Source organism: Leptonychotes weddellii, chromosome 5 (assembly GCF_054177405.1).
Source record: "Leptonychotes weddellii isolate Sample4059 chromosome 5, ASM5417740v2, whole genome shotgun sequence".
In the NCBI taxonomy this organism is placed as follows: Eukaryota; Metazoa; Chordata; class Mammalia; order Carnivora; family Phocidae; genus Leptonychotes; species Leptonychotes weddellii.
The window spans coordinates 146,467,829-146,490,965 of NC_138373.1; the positions used below are offsets into that span (position 1 = coordinate 146,467,829).

General features: G+C 49.3%; 1 protein-coding gene across 1 annotated transcript in view; it reads left to right on the forward strand.

The window, feature by feature from the left end:
- Positions 1 to 23,137, forward strand: part of ABTB3 (ankyrin repeat and BTB domain containing 3) — a 284,577-nt gene that overhangs the window by 224,403 nt on the left and 37,037 nt on the right. Inside the window, exons 5-11 of the mRNA XM_081822359.1 lie at positions 13,279 to 13,444; positions 15,670 to 15,759; positions 17,718 to 17,819; positions 19,734 to 19,827; positions 19,944 to 20,079; positions 20,792 to 21,012; positions 22,481 to 22,659. Of these exons, the coding sequence (XP_081678485.1) occupies positions 13,279 to 13,444; positions 15,670 to 15,759; positions 17,718 to 17,819; positions 19,734 to 19,827; positions 19,944 to 20,079; positions 20,792 to 21,012; positions 22,481 to 22,659 (988 nt within the window). The remainder of the gene's footprint in view (positions 1 to 13,278; positions 13,445 to 15,669; positions 15,760 to 17,717; positions 17,820 to 19,733; positions 19,828 to 19,943; positions 20,080 to 20,791; positions 21,013 to 22,480; positions 22,660 to 23,137) is intronic.

The window sequence follows — 23,137 nt, forward strand, 5'->3', positions numbered from 1 at the left end:
ACACTGGCCTAAATAAAAATCAAACAGGTTTTTAAAAACTCTCAGTGCTTTTAACAACCTATGTTTCTTGTATGTCCCAAGGAGAAGGTTATCCTATTTAAATGCCGTATAGCAGGGTTGGCAAACTAGAGCTGTTTGTCTCCTGTTTTTATAAATGAAATAGCCTGGACCACCAGCCACACCCATTTTGCTTATTATAGTCTGTGGCTGCTTTCACACAGCAGCAGAATTGAGTAGTTACGACAGAGGCCCACAAAGCCTAAAATATTTACTAGTCGGCCTTTTGCAGAAAACATCTGTGCACCCATCATAGAGCATCTTACGGGACTGGTGTCCCTGGGAGTGTTGGAATGGTCACACTCAAGCTTTGCCCTTGTACCGCAACCGATGCATGTGTGTATTTGTGAAAATTATTACACAGAAGACCCCTAGTCCTTTCTAGATTCCTTGGAGGATGGTGTATGTACTTTTCTCTTTGAATCTCCAACACCTAACCCAGTAGTGGCATGTACTTGGCACTTCCTGTGTGCTTCCCTGAATTGATTTTTTTTTTAGATTTTTTATTTTTTTATTTTTTATTTTTTATGTTTTTTGACAGAGAGAGACACAGCAAGAGAGGGAACACAAGCAGGGGGAGTGGAAGAGGGAGAAGCAGACTTCCTGCGGAGCAGGGAGCCCGATGCGGGGCTCTATCCCAGGACCCTGGGATCATGACCTGAGCCAAAGGCAGACGCTTAACGACTGAGCCACCAGGCGCCCCTTCCCTGAATTGATTTTAATTTAAAAACCCATTTGTGGAATGGATTCATTAGGATACAGATTCATTAGCTGTAACAGACCTGCAAAATACCTGTGGTTTGGATAAGACAGGAGTTTGAAATTCTCCCGCACACAATGGTCCAGGCGTGAGCAGTCTGGGGCTGTTATGGCAACTCCAAGCCAGGCACCCAGGCACCTTCCCTCTTGTTGCTCTGCCATCCCATAAGTGATGGCATGGCGTGATATGACTGACCCCACCCACCAGGAATTCCTTTCTTTAGTGGGAAGAGGGCAAGTAGAAGGATAGAGCAGACTCCAGAGATTGCACATACCGCTTCCCTTACTTCCTGTTGCTCAGCGCTTAGTCGTGTGGCCGTATCTGATTGCCCAGAAGCCACCTTCCTCTGGGCAGCCATGTGCCCAGCTAAAAATTCAGGTCCTACAACAATACATGAAGGAGATAAAGGACTCTCTGGAGGACTCCTCAACAACCAGCCTTTACCAAAGAGGGATACATGAAGGGCTTGCCAGAATTAGGGGTGACTCTTTTCTCTAAAGGATAGGCCTCATTTTCGACTCTTTTAAAATATGCCATGATGCCAAAGCAAGTGATGATGCCTTATTACTTTCTATACAAAAGAACATGACAGCACGTTCAGAAATGAGCACACTAGTTTCATTCCCCTGGGTGTTTGTAGCCCTTGCATTTGAGAGAGCTCTTTTTTCACATATTTGAATGGACCTGGAATTTCTGTTTTGTGGGGAGGCAAACACAGTGGGTTTTGCCACTAACTGGCCATCTACTTCTGCAGAGGAGAAAGGTTCCGGGCCCCTTGGGATCTCTCACAAGGCAGAAGAGATTGGCTGGGAGGAAGACATGGAAGCACACTTTCTTTACCTTATCCGAGACAGGTTAATGAGCCGGCCCTTCTCTGTACTTTGGTAGCAGCATTAAACAGCAAGTAGACACAATTTTTGGACAAAGATTTCTCCTAGGAACTTGGCACCATCGCACGTCCCATTTGCTGCAAAAATACAATTTTTTTCCTTACAAAGGTGCACGGAGATCTTGGTGTGACTTTACTTCAGCACCAAACAGTCTCAATTTGTTCATCTTTTCGCTACCCAAAAGAAAAGGAAAAACTCATCAGCTTGGGGGCCTGGAAGCCTATGAAAGGGAATTTGGCTTTTTGGGAAAGGGTGTTGAGCAGGGCTGGTATCCAAGTCAGGCCTGTCGTCCTCTGAATTGTCATTTCACAATTCATTTCTGAGGCACCATTTTATGGTCACGTTTACAGAATCCTGTAATGGGAACTGCTTAATCTATACGAGATGATGCAAAAAAAAATGTTATTACCCTCCACCAGGATTTCTCAGCCTCAGCCTTTCTCAACTGTGGACATTTGGGGCTGGATTATTGTTTGTTTGGGGGGGTGCGGTGCTGTGCATTGTAATTGCACATTTCAGCAGCATCTGTCTACCTACAGCAGTACCTCCTTAGCTGTCACCACCCAGACTGTCTCCAGACGTTTGCCAGGTGTCCCCTGGGTGACAGAGGCACCCCTGGTTGAGAATCGCTGCTCTACACAAGTCTAAAAGTATCCATAGAGAGACTTGCTAAATGACCTTAGAGGAAGACATGAATTCTGCTCCTCAATACATCTGCGACCCCTTCCGATTAGTTAACGTTTCTCAGGCTTCTAGTACCCTGATCTTAGCAAGGTTAGGAGCTGGCCCCAGTGCTCTTGTTCAGCACTGACCTTCTGGATTCTGCAAGCCAGAAGCTGCTTAGTGGGACTAGTGTCTGCAGGAGGACTTGAAAGAAAGCAGGATAGAGGGAGAGGATCTGAGGTGAGGACACACCATGCGTGCAGGCAAGAAAGAAAGCAGTAAGGAGATGTGCGTGTGGCATGGGCAATGGGCCTTGTTGGCTGGAACAGTGAGAAAGAAGAAATGGTTGGGTAGGTGATGGGGAGCTCTCGGAAGGGGCAGTTGCAAGAGGGCCTCAAGTTTGCGGCCTGTTAGTGGGAATTTATGTTTCTTTGACCCCCGGCCCAGGATGTGACATCTAGTAGTGAGCCAGGCAGCATCGGAATAGCATCTAAGTGAACGTGGAAGACCTTCAGTAGCACAGACAAGCACTGGGGTAGGGGTGGGGCGGGAAGAGCAGGGCTCCAGCAACAGCCTGCCTGGTTCCAATCTCAGTCCTACCATCTGCTGGCTCTGGGACCTGGGTAAGTTTCTTAGCCTCTCTGTGCTGCAGTTTCCTCTTCTGAAAGATGCAGATAAGTTCTGCAGGGTTAAAGCAAGGATTTGATAAGATCATATATGTGAATGAGTATGTGTGTGTGTGTGTGTGTTACATGTATATACACGTGTATATACACGTGTATATACACGTGTATATACACGTGTATACTCCATCACATATTCATTCACAGGTACGTGTAGGATATATTTAGATCTCTGTGTGTATATATATGTACAATTAAAATAGTTCCTGGCACACAAGAAATGCTTTATGTGTTTGCTATTATTATTATTATCATTATTATTTAGTCATCAGTAAAATATTTTGAGAATGGAAGCACTTAGTGTGCCTTGCACACTGCCTGACACATAATAGGTGATCAGAATGAATTAATGAAGAATTATTAACATACTAGTTCCTTAATATCTATCTATGATTCTGGTACTTACCACATTCATCCTTCAGTAGTCCAGGGTCCAAACTCAGAGGCCCAAGGCCAGGCAGGGAACACATGAGTGGACCCAGCATGATGGAAGACAACAGAGAGGACTGGGCACGTGTGTGCCCCAGCAGCATGGGTCTTAGGACTGCCCTGGCCTAGAGTTTGCCCCTCGGCACCACGCCCTGCACATTTCCCTGCTTCCTGAAGTTCTCTTCCAGGTGGACCTCCTGCACCTCACAGCAAGAACAGAGCGTGGCTTTCTTCTAGGCTCTTTGAGAACTACTGAGCTCCTTTGCTGCCAGCAAATTCTTGGCCTTGTTCCCCCCGCCTCCCCTTGGCTGACCTCATCCAGGTGCCCAATAAACTGGGAAACTAGAGCTGGGCATAGCAGGGAGCACCTGCAGGCCTGATGCACCCCTCAGCCCCTTCTACCCCCACCCGCCGCCAGGCAGCCTGGCCAGTGCAAACACAGGCACGCTCAGAGCACACTGTCTTGCTTTTGTCCTGTGGGTCCCCAGACCTTTGTAAATGAGACCCAGGAACCTACTCTGCTACATACCCCCTGCCTTGGACCTGCAGACTCTCTTATTCTTATTTAGAGACACAGAAATTAGGCAATGGGAGAAAGCAGCCAAATCTGACCCTTTCAATTCTAGGAAAGGTATGTTTCTGTTCTGATGCATTAGGAGAGTAGCCATAAGGAGCAGTTACTTTCTTAGTTCCTGACAAGAGTAACTCAAAGTACAGGGACTTAACTAAAATAGATGTTTATTTCTCCGTCATTTAATAGATCAGCCAGTGCAGGCTGATGGGGCAGTTCTGCTCCACAAGATCCCTTGAAGACCCCAAATCCTTCCATCTTGTTGCTCTGCAGTTCCTTGAGAGCAGGCGTCAGCAAACTGTGGCTCATGAGTCAGCTTGGCTTTTTGTTGTTATTTTTTTTTAATAAAATTTTACGGGAGCGCAGTCATACCCATTTGTCTATGGCTGTCCTCAAGACCCAACAGAGACCCTCTAGCCTAAAGCCTAAAATAGTGACGACCTCACTTACTAAGAAAAAGTTGGCCAACCATGCCTTAGCTAGCACATTGGGCTCACCTGCATGGTTAGGATGTTGGCAGGTCTGCTGGGGAGGGGGAGATGGGGCTCTTATGCCAGGGCAAGGACATCCCTTTTAAGCAGGTGACATAGACAGTGGTGTGCCGGTGAATGTTCGATAACAGAACAGCAGGAGCCATGGCTTATAGTGTCTGCCAGATTCTGTGGTATACATACTTCCACGGTGGCTGATTTCTGGCTAGCAAGGAGATGTCACCAAGCCAGAGTTGGGAAGACGCACACAGCTGGCTTTCCCAGCCAGTTCGGGCTGGCTCCAGCTCACCACCAGGACACGAAAGTTTCCTGCATCCCTTCTGCTCATGTTTGTTGGTGTGAACTTCAGTCAAATGGCTGTCGCCGGCCACAAGGGGAGGGGCAGATGGGGCTCTTAATGCCATGTGCCATGTGCCATGCCAAAACTCAGTGAGGGACGAAGATTCTATACTGCCCTGAGGAGAGGGGTGGAGAATGGATGCTGGGAGACAGCACTCCTTGACACACACCTCTTTCCCAGATGTTCCTCTTGGCCATGAGCCATTCTTTGCGTGACTAAGAGCAAAAACAGAGAAGCTCAAGGGTTGGGATGGAGGAAGGGAGGAAAGCTGGTACAAAGTAAGGAATGGTTCATGAGCACCAGAAAACATGGGATCAACTCAGAGAATGCCCATGCTGGGAGGCACCCAAGAGCTTGACTAGCCCCAGGCCCCCTTTTTATGGATGAGAAAAACTGAGGCTGTTGGAGGAAATGTAATTTCTCCAAGGTCACACAGGTGATGGGTGGTATGGCCGTGACTTCAAACCACACTCATCTGAGCCTTTACCCTGGCCCTATATTCCCACCTTACCAATTGCTTTCAGAACTGTTTCTTTAAAGGGCCCTGGTGTTCCTCTTGCCTGACTAAGCCAAGACCTGGCCTCAGAATCCTCCTTCACACCATACTCCAACCAGCCATATGAATGAATCAGAGTTGGTGCCTGAGATTAACCCTGTTTTCCATGCCTGGCTTAGGGGTTGCCTCATAGCCAACACGTTATCCTTATCCCTGAAGAAACATACATACATACTCCGTGATGTTTCTGTTGCACTTCGGATGGCTGGCCGATGGCCACATCTTCTAGAAGTTCATAGTCTCTGTCAGCACCCCATATCCCACATTCTCTAGGCGTGTGTCCATATTCCAACAGGGCCTCCAGAGTAGCCAGAATAGGTTCGTGTGCACGGTCTCCCTTATTCGTCACAAAACCTGAACACATATGTCCTGTTCTTCCCATTTAGAGATGAGTGTGCGGAAGCCCAGAGAGAGATGGTTACACCATAACCGGGGTTATGCAGCCAGGAACCAGGCTGTGTTGGCATATACATCAGTGTTCTCTCTGCCACCCTTCAGTGAGCTCCCGAGGCTCCAGATAAATGAAATCAGCATCGTTGTCTCCTTCTTGACATCATAAATCTGTCTGGTATCCCACCGAGGAACATGAAAGGCCGGCTGTTTGAGCCTCAGTTAGGACTTGGAGTTAGGGTTATGCTTCTCATTTTTCTCCCAGACCCCTCCGTTTTCCATGACGTGGTCACCACTGTAGCCAACAGCCCGCTTATTGTCCTTCTCGCTGCAGCCTGGGCGGGCAGGGCCCGGTCTGGCTCGCTTGCTGCTGGACCCAGCACCTGACCCTGACCGGCCTGCTGCTGGCGCTCAGTGAACAGTACGTGGAATGAATGAATCGTGGCATTTCCCCTAGCCTGGGTTGGAATGGAGGTAGAAGGAGCCAAGTGACTTGAAGGCAGGCTAGTTAATGCCTCTCAGATGCTTCTTCCTCATCTGTAAGGTGGGGATACGGAAGCCTGCCTTTTGGGGTTCCTGTGAGGGTTTAGGCAGGATGTGAACGTGGGCTCAGAACTCAGACCAGCGGGGCTGAATGCCAGCTGTATCACCTGCGAGCTGTGGGACCTTGGGCAAGTGACAGAAGCTCCATGCCTCAGCTTCTTCATCTGTAAAAAGAACAGTGGGGTGGGGGGCGCCTGGGTGGCTCAGTCAGTTAAGCGTCTGCCTTCGGCTCAGGTCATGATCCCAGAGTCCTGGGATCGAGTCCCACATTGGGCTCCCTGCTCAGCAGGAAGCCTGCTTCTCCCTCTCCCACTCCCCCTGCTCGTGTTCCCTCTCTCGCGGTCTCTCTCTCTGTCGAATGAATGAATGAATGAATGAATAAAAAGAGAACAGTGGAATTGTTTGGAGGATGAGGTGAGCTATTACCTGTAAAATGTCTAGCATGGGAAACACTACCTGTAAATGCCACTGTTAGTGTTAACTACAATGTGTTAGGAAAACTGTAGATCTTTTCTATTTCTCGGACTACTGTTAATATCTTTACTCTGTTCCAAGGCAACTAATGTGACTGTCAGCCTTGGGAACCATCCTATAAACCAAATCACAGGTCCTGGGGCCCAGGCAGCAGAGGGCAGGCTGCATCCCCCCCAGAGTCGTCCCCACAGCAGGTAAACACCTCTGTCTGCGCCCCACGATGGCGGGCACTGGCATCTTCCATGGGAGCAGGGCAGAGCGGCTCCACCCCTCTCACAGCCCCCCACCCCCACCCCCCTGGGAAGTCGCTCTGTCCCAGGCTGCCAGCCTGCTGGTAAGACCAAGATGAACAAGAACGGCAACACGGAAGGGGCAGCGAGAAGCTGCTGGAGCAAGATCAGAGCTGTCAAAGGCTCTGCAAACAAAGCCCCAGTGAGGACTGGGCACCACAGCAGCTGGAAAGGGCTGTGGGAGGCAAGGAAGGACCTGCCCTGGGACTGATTAAGTGTGTAGTGGGAGGATGGGGGGAGGGGTGGACTTCCGGATGCCTAGTTAAATTCCTGGAAAGAGAACCTACAATCACAAAATAGTGTGCATATACAAATAAATATGCATTCTGTGTATGGTTATCATCACATGCTGTGCTGAGTAGCTCAGAAGTATTATTTCTTAATCCTCCTCACAGATAGAGGCCTAAGTACTACTCTTATCATCCCATCCCTGCCTTGCAGATGGGAAAAGAGAGGCTTAGAGAGGTTAGTTCCCTGCCCAAGGTAGCAGGTAGGAAGCACAGAGGGTCTTGAGCACTAGGCTCTGCCTGCTCCATGGGAGACAAGCTTTGCTGTCGAACACTCAGACCTGTGCCTCAGTTTCCTTGTCCATAGAATGGGAATAATGATAACAGTGCCTTCAAGGAGAGGTCAGTTGAAGTGGTAGGAATTGAGCACTTGGTATGGTGCCTGGCACACAGTGAGCATGCAGTAAGGGGTGGCTTCTTTTTTACTGGTGAGGGGAGGTCATGGTTGTGGGGACTGTTTGGCCTATGAGACTCAGATCCCAGAGTCATGCACGGAAGCCCAGTGATTGCCAGCACATTGTTAGGAACTGGGCAGTACAGAGTGGTTAGTGGGACAGACTCTGGAGCCAGACTGCCTGGGTTTAAATCCTGACTCCTAGTTCATTAGCTGTGTGACAATGAGCAAGTTAATTAACCTCTCTGTGCCCCATTTTTCCTTGTCTGTAAAGTTAATAACAATAATGCCTTCCTCGTAGGGTTATTGTGAGAATTAAGCACGTTAATATTTGCAGAAAGTTATAATATGCCTGGTACATGGTAAGCACTAGTATTTGTTAAATCGGTAAAATGTGTAAAAATGTTAGTGTCCCCATTTTACATGTGAGAAAATGGAATGAGATTAAGTTACCTGTGCAGGGTTAGTGCACAGCATAAGCAGTGAGTGACAAACCCAGGCTGTCAGGCAACCACTGGGGATGAGCTTACCAGAGTTAGCCTAGAGTCCATGCTCAGGGAGCCTGGAAACTGCCTGGCACTTTCCTGCATCAGTGGAGTCAGGATTCGTCCTGGGGATAAGGGAGAAAAGAGGGGCTGGGAGCCAAGCTGGGCAGGCCCCCAGCCTCCTGAGTGGCTCTGCTCTGCCATTTCCTGCCTGTTGAACTGTTCCAGAAACTGTGCTTTCTTCAAGCGTGACCCCCCATCCTCCTCCCTTCCCAGCCTCTGTCATCACTTACAGTTTACTTCAAAAGCATGCTGAGGCATGGCAGCCTTTCTGGGGGCCAGGGTTTCCCCACTGGGAGAAGGACTGCCTTTATTCTGGTGAAATTTGTTAGCTACGGTGTCTAATTTGAGACCTTAAGAAGCGCTATTACTACAGTGTTCTTCAGTCTCCAAGTCTCTGTATTTGGTCCTTCCAAATACAGTGTGTTCTCTCCAGTCTACACCTTGCTTTGTGATTTACAGTAATGATTATGATATGAGATCGCTAACATTTCATGAGAGCCGTGTGCTAAGCTCTATACTCTTCTAAGCACTGTACATGGATTGTCTCATTTAACCCACATCCAAAATCCTAGGAGGAAGGTGTTCTTACTAAACTCATTTTACAGCTCAGGAGACTGAACAACAGAGAGGTTAAGGAACTTGCCCCAAGATCACACAGCTGCTAAGTAGGCAGCACTGGGAACCAGGGTTCATGCTCACAACTCACATGTATGCTAGCTTTAAAAATGAATATATGAATAAAATGTGTCTGAGGCCTCACCTGCTTGCATTTGTCACTGGGACTATATCAAGAGATCAGCAGAACACACCAACAGCCCTCCTCCTCCTTCCAATGCTTCCAGAGCTGCCTCCTTCCCAGGGGAGAAAAGGCAACTCGATTGCTTGCTATGCTCAGGCCTGCAGGCTTCCTGGAAAACATCTTTCTGAAGTCACATTCTTGAAGGGGTGGAAAATACTGAGCCAATCTCTTGGGGCCGGGGCCCTTGAGAAATCAGAGAAATGGACTACTTCCATAGCTGACCTCTTACTTAAATTGATCAGATTTTCTATGGCGTCATTGAAAGCCACTAGAGGGGAAAACCACAGAGTTGATCACCTTCTGGTGAAGCCCCCGGTGAGTGGCTTAATAGATTTCTGCATAAATAAGTCCCACTCTTCGGAAGGCGCACGTATTCGAATGCCCAGGCCCCAGGGGGACCTATCGGTCTTCAGTGGCAGATCCTTCCGAGGCCTTCCAGAAAGAATCAATGGAGCTCTGAGTTGTGTTTACAGGAATGCTGCAGGAATTTGAATGTCGCAGAGTTAAATTTTCTAACAAACCAGGTTGAATAGAAAGCCATGTTTTCACAAGCCTTTGTGGAAACTGTTTCTTACCTGCTTTAGCTGGTAACATTCAGTAACCATTACTCATTTTGTAGGATTGAGGGATTCTTGAAAAACAGGTGTTTCCTGGCGTCTGCTCTCAAGAATAAATGGCAGGTCTTGCATGGCCCCCCCATCAGTTAAGACAGTATGCTTCAAGAACGTAAGAGGCACCACAGGATCGATGTGGTCCTGCCCCCAGGAGGCTGACAGCAAACAAACGGTAAGGTAGATAGACAGACAGACAGATAGGAAGAATAGAATGGAGTAGTCACAGACTGTGAAAAGTGCTAAGAAAGGGGAGGATGAAATTGGCCAGAGACGGGGCGTGTAAAGGCAGGAAAGGGGTGTGCCCTCCTTTAGAGAAGGCCTCCTTTGGACGTGACATTCAAGTTCATATTTGAGGAGTGAGAAGGAGCCAGCCCCGCAAAGAGCCAGGAGAGGGAAGAGCAAGAAGAAAGTCCTCGAGGCAGGAGAGACCCAGGCCAGTGGAGGGCGGCACCTGCCGAAAGACTTGGGGACGGGCCTCACCCCTGCAGAGCCTGCGGGCCAGGCCCCGGGAGCTGGATTCTAGTCTCAGTACAGGGGAAGGCCTGGGAAGCTTTGAAGCAGAGGCACCGCACAGTCTTACTTACATTTTAAGCTCACTCTTGCCTAAGAGACTAGTTTGGGGGCACCTGGGTGGCTCAGTCGGTTGAGTCTCTGACCCTTGATTTCAGCTCAGGTTGTGGTCTCAGGGTCCTGGGATCGAGCCCTGCGGTGGGCTCCCTGCTCAGCATGGGGTCTGCTTGTCTCCCTCTCCCTCTGCCTCTCCCCCCACCCTCGCTCATGCTCTTTCTCTCTCCCCCCTCCCTCTCTCTCTCTCTGAAATAAATAAATCTTTTAAAAAGAGAGAAAGAGACTGGTTTGGATGGAGACCCGTGAGGAGGCCACTGCACTCATCTAGACGAGAGGCCGGTGTTTGGAACCCGTGTGTGGGCAGTGGAGCCGGAGAGCCGTGGATGGATTTGGGATTGGGGTGGTGAAATCAACAGCTGATGGAATGGCCATGAGCATGGGAGAAGGTTCTGGCCTGAGCACCTGGGTGGACAGGGGTGCCATTCACAGAGACGGGATGACTGGGGGACAGGTTTGGAGGATGGGGGGGTGGACGTGTTAAGAAAAAGTTGCATTTCGGACATGCCACATCTGAGAGTCCGGGAGACATCCAAGAGATGTGCTCAAGAAAGCGGTAGTACACGGGCTCGCTGCTTACCAGCTCTGTGACGTGGGCAGGTTCCTCAACTCTAGAATGGGGCCCCTGATAGCACCTCCGTTGTGGACTTGTCGTGATGACTGTATGACTTCATACAGGGAAAGAGCTTAGATTTCGATAGTAAGAACTCAATAAACGTTAGCTTCCTATAATAACAATTATTATCATCACCATCTTAGCTACAGGAATTTCCTTGCCATTTGTCTCTTTGTAATTAAAATCAAGGGCCTCTGTAGCTGGTAAACACTTGTGCTGATGTTCTTGGAGTTATTGGCTTCTGAGTCTGGGCTCTCAGGGAATACAGGGTGGGGTGTGTGTCTCCCGCCTCCTAGCCCCCTATCACGGTGCCCACACAGAGTAGGTGTTCAGTAACATTTCTCCAGTCACGTGGAATTCAACTTGACTCCAGCCAAAACAAAAATGCTCATTTGAGTCAGTCAGTCAAGCATGGAGGAGAGCAGAAGGGGCTTAGACACAGACAGGAGAGAGGAAACTGCAAATTCACTGACAATGGCAATTCATAGCATCTTTGCTCTCAAGAAGGAGGCTCTTGATTTCACAAATCAACCTCTTCCCGGACTAGATAGTGGTCTGTTAGAAGAAAAGTTTTCCCTACAATTAGTCAAATCTGATACCTCCCCAAGATCTGTACATACACCCCGCCCAGTCAAGGCTCCAGACACCTCAACACGACACATGCAGACCACCCCCTTTCCCTTTCCAGAAGCCTCTATTGTATGCCCCAGAACCTGGCCCCGTTGCTCTCACCCTCTTTGCTCTGTCCTGTCCATTTGGCCTGGACCATTTTTATTTTTAGGAAACTTAGATGCAGCGTACCACCACACAGGGGTTTCCTCTCTTCCCCTGGAAATGCTGGGATCTGTGGTCTCTCCCTGTGTTCTTTTCAAATCTTGGCAGTGGCTCTGCCCTTTTCCAAATTAAAAAAAAAAAAAAAGTTTAATTTCAATTTCAGATAAACAGCAAATAACATTCTAGTGTAAGTTTGTTCCATGCAGTATTTACTTAAGTACTTTTATTTGCTAAATCTAGCAACGCTCACTGTGAGGGTCCCAAGTCTAGAGCCCCATGTATCAAGCCTTACTGCACAAACCCCAACACATCTTGGATGCTGAGGCCCAGGGTCCTTCAGTCCTCCCCCACCACCTGCGGGGCCCTCCATCTTCCCTAGAGAGTCCTCCAACAGTGTTAGGTAGGTGGTCTTGGCTCCCCAGCCTGCCATGAAAAGGTCTTAATCCTGGAGTCCAGGCTCCTGGTCAACTGTGGGCCTCCCTTGGTCTCTCTCCGTGCTCATACAACTAGGCCCTTGGAGGCTTAGCCAGACGCCCAGCTTCCTGAGCTGTGCATGCAGGTTAGACCCCACATCAACACCAAGCTTTCAGTCGTCTTTCTCTGGTTTCTATCTTCACTGCATCAGCTCCCCCTGGTGGCGAGAAGCAAACTTACTGTCTCCTGTCCAGAGCCCTACTATGTCCTACCCTGGGTTCCCATTTCACGGTAGCCTTCTGCCCAGGCAGAGATGAATGATACATCAGAAACCAATGAAGAGTCAGGCACATACCCATCCCACCCACTTCCTGAGGCACCTTTTGTGGTTCACCCCTGAAGGGCTCTCCCCCAGGTCCTAGCCTTACTGATGAACAGGAGCCTCAGTGCCATAAACTTTCGGGAACAGTAGCCCCTCTCTTTTCCTCCAACGATAAAAAAGAAGGTAGTTCCCTCACAAACTGAACCTTTCCTTATGCCACAAAGTGGCTTAGTTAGAAGCAGGAATGGGACCAGGAATTCTAAACACGTGGCTCTTTTCCTCAGTTTACACCCTCTGGGTTAGCAAGAGGAGGGGATCGAAAGGGGGCTGGGACAGGGTCCACTACAGGTTGCTGGCTCTGTGGCCCTGGTCAAGTCCTTTATCTGTGTATTTATCGTCATGGTTAGAAGAGGAGTAATGATAGCACTTGCCTTTTGGGGCTGTGTGGGGGCTGAATGAACTAACTCACGTAAAGAGTTTAACAGAGTGCCTAGCCCATGGTCAACATTCAGTAAATATTAGCTCTCACCATATTTAGCTCAGCATGCTCTGGAAGCATGGAGGAAGACAGAGGTGCAACAGTTACAAGGACAAAGGATCAAGACGTCCATATTTTAATTGGAGCCTAGGAACAGGCTGTTGGCATGGAAAATGCAAAGGATCCTTGGTGCTTTCTAGCTCTCCTGGTCCTCACGGACCAGTTCCCGAGGAAGCCGCTGCACCCAACTGACCATCTCTCCCTTCCTTAGGGCCGACGACTGCTTTTGTGCTTCTCGGAAGCTGGATGCAGTGGCCATCGAAGCCAAGTTTAAGCAGGACCTGGGTTTCCGGATGCTGAACTGTGGGCGAACGGACCTGGTGAAGCAGGCAGTGTCTCTCCTGGGGCCCGATGGGATCAACACCATGAGCGAACAGGTACAGGGTCCGAGAGTCTGAGTGGACTCCCCCCGCCCCTCCACCAGGTGCACTGCCCCATGCCAAGATGGCAACAGCAGGCCCTGGACACGCACTGCCCCTACTGGTGACTTAGGGTGATTTTTTTTTTTTTTAATTTAGTTAGTTTTAGTTTTTAAAATACAAAAACATCCTCGTTCATCCTTATAGAAGTTGCACATGATCTTTGCAGCTGAAATGGAAAATAGAGAAAAATAGGCCTATTCCAGAAAGGAAATAATGCCATCACCCAGATAGCCATCATTTATATTTAGCATGTGTCCTTCAAATCCTTTTTTCAGCATGGTTAAAATTAGTTCTCTGCCTGCCTTTCTGTTACTGCATCACAGAACAGCTCCGGGAGTATTTTTACCAAACTTTCAGGGTATGTTTGAGATACACGGAAGTCATTCTGGGGAACCCTAGGAGGCACCTCAAAAACAGGCAGCTGTCCCCCAAGCCCCTGAAACTGAGGTACGGTGAGAGGCTCATGCATCTACCAATCAAGAGACACCATGTGGGTGAAAGTGTCACGGACAGAGAAAACAAACAGCAGTTTTCAATGTGAGCCCCAGATGGAAAGTCACAAGGGACAGATGGAGCTGTTTCTCATATGGACAGCTCATGCGGCGAGTTCCAGGGAAAGAATAGCAGCTAAGAATTTTCCTGAGCAGCAAGGAGCCCTAACACACACACACACACACACACACACACACACACTTAAATTATTTTTTTAAAACAGGGATTTATAATGTCTTGCCTTTTCCAATAATTTATATTAAAGGTGCTTTGCAGTATCATTAAATATTCTTTTTTTTAAATCATTTTTAACGGCTACATTAAATGGTCGTATTATTGATTCAGTTTTCCATTCTCAGTTGTCGGATATTCAGGTTGTTTCTAATGACTTTTATCAATAATGCTGAGTTAAACACACAAGTCTTTGTTCAAATCCCTGATTGTTTCATTAGGGAAGGTTTTTTTAATTGAAGTATAGTTGACACAATAGTTTCAGGTGTACAAAATAATGATTCTACCATCCTGTATGTTATGCTATGCTCATCATTAGGGAAATTCTTAAAAGTGGAAATAGTGGCTCAAACACATCAACCTTTCTGAACGTTCTCAATCTCAAATTACTTTTCCAGAGACTTTGTTTCCTTATACACACGCTCCAACAGTATATGTGTTTCCCTATTAATCTTTTACTTAATGTTTTGCAAGTATTTCACTGGAGCTTTACTATCTTCTTTATTTAGAAGAGTTCTTTACATATTAGACATATAACCCGTTGTTATAATATGACAAATATGTCTCAATTTATTGTCTACCTTTCAGTTTTGTTTATAGTGTTTTCCATTTTATGTCCTCAACACCGTAATGATTTTTATTCGTGATTTCTTCCATTCCTTTTGCACCTAGAAACAGATCCAGTGAGATGTCTTTTATGGTCTTAATTTTTTCTCTATGTCTCTAGTCAAACTAGAAATTATTTTGCCATATGGTGTGAGATAAGGCTCTAATTTGCATGTTTTCCCAAATAGCCACCTTCGCAGCACCATTTATTGAAAAATCCATCCCTTCCTTCTGTTGGTTGTGGAACTTCAAAATAATCAGGAGTCACAGGCAAATATAGAATTCCTAAAAGCCGTTCCTCATTCACTTGCCTTTTGCTTGTAAATGATAATGTCAAACCAGACGTCAATGATGGGGGCATGCTCAGAGGCATCCAGTTTCCCTTGACACTGACCGGCAGCTTATATAAAGCAAAGATGACACTTGTTATATTGTGAAGGAGAAAATGCCAAGGAAACAGTGTGTATGAATTAGGTAGTTTGGACTGATGTCACAGAATCCGGAGAGTTCCTAAGACCTGTAAGTTGAAATCAGCCACTTGTTTTAGCAAACACTCTTAGGTCTGCTACACCTTAGGACAGACAAATGAAAATACTCCAACTTAAGCAAAAATAACAGAAAAAAAAAAAAAGGCAATTCATCCCCCACCCCATTTTTTGCTTCCATTTGGGGTTTCAAAATGTGCGGGACTGTGACCTTATGAGTCCTGGGGGGGCACGTTTGTTTTTTTAATGCTGGATTTTGAGTACAAGCATAGCCACCTGCACACAAGTAAGAATTTCCATTTGTTACTGTTGAGTGACAGCCACTGTGTAAACCCTCTCCATTCTCTGGTTTTTAACCCACTGCAGGGCATGACCCCCCTGATGTACGCCTGCGTCCGCGGGGACGAGGCGATGGTTCAGATGCTGCTGGATGCCGGAGCTGACCTGAATGTCGAGGTGAGGGTGCAGAGGGCTGCAGGGCCCCTCGGCCTGGCAGTCCCCCAGGGGCAAATGAGCAAGGGGGGAGCAGGGCTTTTTCTCCCAAGAGCCACCACTGAGTGTGCTCAGTCCAGCAAATAGGGCAGACCAGCTGGCGGATTTCCTCCATCCCAAGGCCCCAGCCCAACCGCAGGAGGAGCTGCCTGCTTGTACATTTCATTTAAAAACAACCAGCAAAGCTGCGGGGAGCACCAGCTTTTCTTTGCTTCAGCCGAACTGAGTCTGATTCTTACTGCTCATCATTCCTTTGGGGATGGGGCAGAGAGCGCTCTCCTGAGCCATCAGCCCTTTCTGCCTAATACAGAGCTGGTCCATGTACCCTGACCTGAGGTGTAGCTCCCCCAGATCCCCCGCCCTCCCAACCAAATCCTGATTGGTTCGCCTGTTGGCTGAGTGGAAGCCACAGGTCATAAAGCCAATCGCAAAGCTTCCTAGAGGCAGTGTGGTGTATAGTGGAAATCACACCCCCAAGGGCTTTAGAATTTGCCACTCGGGCTCAAATTCGGGAACTGCTGAGTCTTCGCAACTTGCTTTTGTGCTTGGGTAGGTGGCTTAACCTTTTGGAGCCTCAGAGTCCCCATCCGCAACAGGGAGAGAATAATCACACCCATCTCAGAGAGTCGCTGGAAGAAATAAATACAAAGGGTACCTAGCATAAGTTTGTGATTCAGTTAGTATCGGTTTCCCCACATACACCACGAGGCTTGTAATAGGTGAATTCATGCTTTTTGACCATATTCTATCCTGTCTTTCTGGCAGCCAGCTATTGGCAGCCCCAGAGGCTGGGAAGGTTGGCATGCTGCAAGCATAGCTCAGCAACCCTATAAAACCTTGTTAGCTCAAAATCAGATGTTCTTGTAGTCTTAGTACTGTGCTTTTTTTTTTTTTTTACTTAGTGATTTTGATATTCATCTGAGGAAAACAGGCAGTAGACATAGTTTTGCATCCAGACCATTTTGGATATCACAAGTTTCAAGTACTGGGGATTTTCTTGCCTGTTATGAATCCCCCAGCACCGTGCAGACCCCTGCAAGGGCTCCTCATCTTTGGGTCCTGGTGGGCTTCTCTGGTCCTCTCTAGCCCATCCCATGGCTCCCAGTTCAAGGCCTCCCTCCCCAACCCACCGGCAGGTGATTAGTGAACTCAGCTGCTCTGAATGAAACAGGCATCACGGCTACATGGCCCCAGGAGTGTTCAGGAGAAAAGCCATGTGTGGGTGCCGGTCCTGCAGGACCCCAACTGCCCTGCTGCCTCTCTTTTGGCCTAGGGTGTGTTGAGGCCCCCATACTGAAAGACCCAGATCAGATTGCTCACTCACGGTATGTCCAGGGAAGGGTTTGTGCCCAGGTTTCTAGCAGCTTGAGGGTCCTTGTCTCCTAGGAAGCCAACCAAAGAGTGAAATGAAGGTAGGTAGGGTGAGCTGTGACCAGATGGGAATGTCACTCCATCAGATGGGTGGTGGTCTTCCCTGGCTTGAAAGCTTGAAGCAGACCTCCCCTTGCCTGAGGTTTGCTGCTGCTGAGAATCTCCCCTAAAGGTGTGGATGTCATGGTCTGGCATCTCACGCTATCTGACATGCTGTGGCCCTCAGAAGCACCACCCTTCCTTAAGCAGAAAGAAGGGGCAGGCTGGCGAGCTGGCTCATGGTAGCTGCCATTACAGTTCCTCCAAGGCACCATAGAGGAAGTCAGAAATCATCAGTTTAACTCTTTTCGGGTGAGAAGCCAAAAGGAGTCCTTCCGATGCACGGAGGACTTAACAGTCACCACCCCACTATCACCAACATTTCCCAAAGGCACTTCCAGAATGCCCTCCCGTACATCTCTAGCCCACGTGCCAGCCACAGATAGGTCCGATTTGCTAGTCTAAATATTGTGAAAGGTCACATTTTGAAAATAACTTCAATTTGTTTATAGGTTGTCAGTACTCCTCATAAATATCCATCCGTCCACCCCGAGACCCGCCATTGGACGGCTCTGACTTTTGCTGTGTTGCATGGACATATTCCTGTAGTTCAGGTATTAATGGATTTCCCTATCCACGTCTGACCTTTAATTTTACCTCCTCCATTATGCAAATCTGTACTTCTCCCGGCATGCACATTCCCTAAGGGATTCATATTGGTTAACTGCAATGAAGTATAGCACATTCATATCATATAAACGCAAATATCATATGTAATGATCTATATGGCCTGGCTTTAACCAATATGAAATTATCACAGACCCACACGCAGCTTCACACACACAAGTGGCAAACGGACGAAGTTGTTCCTGGTTGCTCGGGGGTGGGGCCTGAGCTGTGATGTTGTGGATTTGTTCATTTTGCTTGTCGTAACATGAACATAAGACTTGGCTGGTGTGAGACCTTAGAACCTCCCCTTAGGTGTGACCCTGGTGTTTGTGTAGAGTCTAGTGGTTTGTAACTACTGGAAAGAAGCATCCCCAAGTCGCCAAAGGAGCGGTTCTAAAAGACACTTGCTGGGATCCTACTTATTGAGAATCTGGTCCCAGAGGTCTAGAGTAGGGCCTTTGCATGTGTCTTCTGAAACAGCTCCCCAGGTATGGAGAGGTGTCCTCTTCCGAGGTCCTTTGCTTGGACTTTTTCTGGTTGTTGTACAGTTGTTGTTCAAGAACGAGCCATCCAGTACATTCTAGATCTTAAACTCAGTCTTCAGTGCATCCAAAAAAAAAGAAATCAGCATCCGGGTCCATTACCCCACCTGGCCTCCTAGTGCGAAGCTTTGGGTACATCAGGAACACTTGCTTTTATGTGGTCCAAGCCTCTTAGACGTCTGCAGAGCGGGAAAGAGTGTTACAGGGACCACTGGGCAATGTTGGAGATCCACAGGAATCTTGGGTTGTTTCCTAGGTCATGGGACTCCTTCAGACAGATCCAAAGTCATGTTCCAGGGGGCAGAGTGTGTGACGTGTCACGCTGAGAGCTGACTTCTGCCTATAGAATGCTCTGTAGAATGTCATGCCCAGTTCACTCCTGGTAGAGGGATTATAGTAAAGAAGGGATCGGGGGGCAGCCTAGTGGATACAAATGCCATCCCTTAAAGTTCAGTGGCCTCCCCAAGCCTTTAAATCAGGAATAGGAGCGGCAGGCAGCCAAGCGAAGCCAAATGGGAGTCAGGCCACCTCTCCCCTGCAGGTATACAAAGCATGGAATGCCGTCAGCAGCCCTCTCCCAGCTATGCCCTCAGGCAGCCCTGGATAGGTAGTAAAGAAGGCAGATTTCTCCCCCACCCATGTTCCGTTAGCGGTGCTGAGAGCACAGTCACTGTGAGCGAGACCCAGCATGGACAGCCTCCATCTTTAAGAAGCCCAGATATCTTCGGGAATGCACACCTCAAAGCTCACTCTGCCACTTAATTGATTGATCTCACTGGCCAGGAAACTTGCTGAACTATCCTCAGAACTACCCAGAGTGTTCTAGAAGGGATTTGTGCCCTGGTTGGCCCAGGTGGTCCCCAGAGTCCTTCAGAACTCAAGATCCTGTGGTTCTAAGAGACCGCTCTAATGCTCTCTGAGGCTTTGTGTACCCAACCCCCAAAAGGGAGTCTTCCAGCACTCCGGTGCCACGAGCGTCATCTAAGCTACATGTCAATCACCTGGCGATCCTGCTGAAATGCAAACTCTCATTCAGTTGGTCCGAGGTGGTGCCTGAGAGCCAGCATTTCCAACAAGCTCCCAGGCGATGCCGATCCTGCTTTCCGCAGACCACGCTTGGATAGTCCGAGCTTCTAGGAGATTCAAGAGGCTGTCATTCACCCTCCGGCGAACACCTGCCCTCACCCTGTGCACATGGCCACTGACCCAGAGGGAGGGCAGGAACATTGGCATCACACTGACTTCTGCCAGCTTTTCCTCATGTGTCCTCACAGCGCATGTCCTTTAAATGTCTCCGTGGCCGCTCTTCCTCCACAGCTGCTCCTGGACGCCGGGGCCAAGGTGGAAGGCTCCGTGGAGCATGGTGAGGAGAACTACTCGGAAACACCCCTCCAGCTGGCCGCCGCCGTAGGTAAGAGCCGCCGAGCCTCGTCCCCATCGAGGGTCTCCACCACCTTGGCCCTCAATGTGTCTGTGACTCTATCTTTGCTTGATTCGCTGATAAAACCCCCTTCTCTGGGCTTGCAGGAAATTTTGAGCTGGTTAGTTTGCTGTTGGAGCGTGGCGCGGATCCCCTGATAGGAACCATGTACAGGAATGGAATTTCTACCACCCCCCAGGGTGATATGAACTCTTTCAGCCAGGCTGCAGCCCACGGACACAGGTAGGCTAGGATGGGCCAAAGCCACAAGGTCCCAAGCGGTGCTTGTTAAAAATGCAGATTCCCAGGCCTACCCCAGACCCACTACATCTCTGGATGTGGGGCCCAGAGGCAGGCCAGACCCCAGGCCTGGCCAGAGTGGCCTTAACTGCCAGCTTCCTGCTCAGAGCCAACCACGCAGCGCACATCCACTCAGACTGCCTTGTTTTGTCCTTTCCCGATCAGCTTTCACCTCACAGAGACTCCACTCTGCCTGTGTTGGTCAGAACCCATCACCTCAGCTGCCAGGAAGGGAGAAGAATCCATTTTAAAAATAAGAAAACCCCTCACGCTTGGTTACTACTTGTCTACATTTCCTTCGGGGTTTACCCCATCCTATTTTATTCCACATACCCCAAGTAAAGCAAATTCACTGTGGGACCCCATGCAGGCTGATGGTTAAAAGGGCACAGTTCTAGAACCTTCCGGATACTTGAGGAAAGCACTTAGCTCCAGACTGCCCTCAAGGAAACATAGCCAGTCATGCCCCACCGTCTCCTCCATCCTTAAAACATAAGCAGCCGTGGTCAGGCCTCTGAAACCACCGCCCCCCAGAGTCATTCCTGTCATTCCATTGTCTCACATGAGTGGTGTCCCCACGCCCCACACCCCGTCCCTGCCCCGGCAAAGCCCTTCCATCTCTGAGTGTCTTCCTCTCTGGGTTTATGATTGACAGGAATGTGTTCCGCAAACTGCTCGCTCAGCCAGAGAAGGAGAAGAGTGATATCCTGTCCCTGGAGGAGATTCTGGCCGAGGGGACTGACCTGGCGGAGACAGCCCCGCCTCCCCTGTGTGCCAGCCGCAACAGCAAGGCCAAACTGAGAGCCCTGAGGGAGGCCATGTATCACAGCGCTGAGCATGGCTACGTGGATGTCACAATTGATATCAGGAGCATAGGTCAGTCTGGGCACCCTCCACACTGGGCACAGCACTCCCGCCCAGCCCTAGGTCACTCACATGCACACGCGCACACACACCACGGGGCCAGGGAGCTTCTCATTTGCTGGTTGGAGCACTTCTAAGCTAAAACACCCACACGATCCCCAAAGGCCCATCCGTCCTCAGGTCATTTTCTCATGATTCCCAAACTCTGGACCCTGAGAATTTAGGCATTGGAATCACCTGGGAGCTTGTCCGAATACAGATTGCCAGGCCCTACACCCAGAGGCTCTGCTGTCGAGGGTCTGGATGGATAAAGGCCGGAAATCTTTATGTTTAACAATCATCCCAGGTGGTTCCCAGTGGTTGGTGAATCACTGCCGTAGAGCACCCAGATCCATGAAGCAGTGGCCAGACAACCAGCTAGGATGAGAGCATCACTTCCTCACCGGGCTCACCCACTGAGCTTCAGGGCGCAAAGCCACTCTCAGGAAAAGCTAGGTAGGGGTGGCTCTTCCTTGAGTGAGCTAGCTCGGATCCATCTCCTCCGTGTGTCCAGGGGGCAGGCCATCCCAGCCTTCCCAGTGTGGGGGCAGGGGCCCCGCACAGGAATAGTAGAACCTAGCGTGGGCCTTCTACTGACCTGGTGTGGCAAGTCGAGGTGAGCGGAGGGCCTGAGGAGAGGCCCCCCTGCCGCTGTTCTGGATGTGGGCCTCTCTCTCAGAGTGACTGTTTAGTATGTGGGACATTTATGCCATTGCCCCAAGAGCTTATTTAGCAGGATGATGAAGCTCCGGACTCTGAATGGCCTGCTCCTTATGAACAGTAGTGAGAAGCACTCTTCCTCTGTGCCTCTGAGCTGCTGGAGAGGTTTCTGTTACAGGAGGAAGGCCTGATGAAGCGCCCACAGATGGAAAAGTTGTTTTGCACAGGGGAGCAACAGGGGTATCCTCCCAGGTCTTTCTCTGACATCCCATGTCCATCCTGGATGGAGCGGTAGATGGTCAAGTCCACCCATAGGTTTCACCAGCTCTGAGCTCTCTCATCTGGGCATGATGTGCTGTCTCATCCCGGGCAAGACCCTTCCCCCCTGAGCTTCCATCCCCCCAGAAGGCAGCAGGGGTGGAGGTGAACGGAGTCAGGACGCAGAAGTATGGAGTAGGCATAAGCATCGTGTGACAATTCCATGTTCTACCTGACGGTTATATCTGGTAAAATGCAGCTCCTAGTAATGTGAACGGCGTGCACAGATGGACACCCATAGCTAAGGGAACTGAATTATGATCTTCAGTTTCAACATCTGCAAGTCTTCAGGGAAAAAAAGCAACACCGGCGCTATTCATCCCAAGTCAGGCTCTTGTCTTGGTCTCATCATTTGGTGCTGTCCTGGGGAAAGGCCAGCTTCCAGATAAAAACACGCCTTCTGTTGTGGTTGTTTTCTGTCTTGTCCTCTCCTCCCCTCCATGCCTTCCCCTCCCCCTCCCAGGGGTCCCGTGGACACTGCACACGTGGCTAGAGTCTTTGCGGATCGCCTTCCAGCAACACCGCAGGCCTCTCATCCAGTGCCTGTTGAAGGAGTTCAAGACCATTCAGGAGGAAGAGTACACGGAGGAGCTCATTACCCAAGGCCTGCCCCTGATGTTTGAGATCTTGAAAGCAAGCAAGGTAGGAGAAGTTTGACGCTGTTGGGGTCGGTCGGCGGCAGGGAACAGGAACGACCTCGCCAGCCCCTTAGCCTGGTCCCGCCCTTTGGGGAGGACCGCGTGCCCAGCTGGCTAAAGCTGCTTGTGTTGTCATTTGTGGGCCACTGTTTGTTTGTTTTTTTGAAGATTTTATTTATTTGACAGAGAAAGATAGCAAGAGCAGGAACACAAGCAGGGGTGTGGGAGAGGGAAAAGCAGGCTCCCCGCCAAGCAGGGAGCCCGACGTGGGGATCGATCCCAGGACCCCGGGATCATGACCTGAGCCGAGGGCAGACGCTTAACGACTGAGCCACCCAGGCGCCCCTGTGCGCCACTGTTTTGCTGAGCACCTGCTATGTTCCAAAGCCCTTGGGCACATGGGACAAAGTAGAGAGATACCTTCTAATCCAGGGAATTGACACGAAAGCTGGGGCAATCATGCCAATGCATGTGCCCCAAGG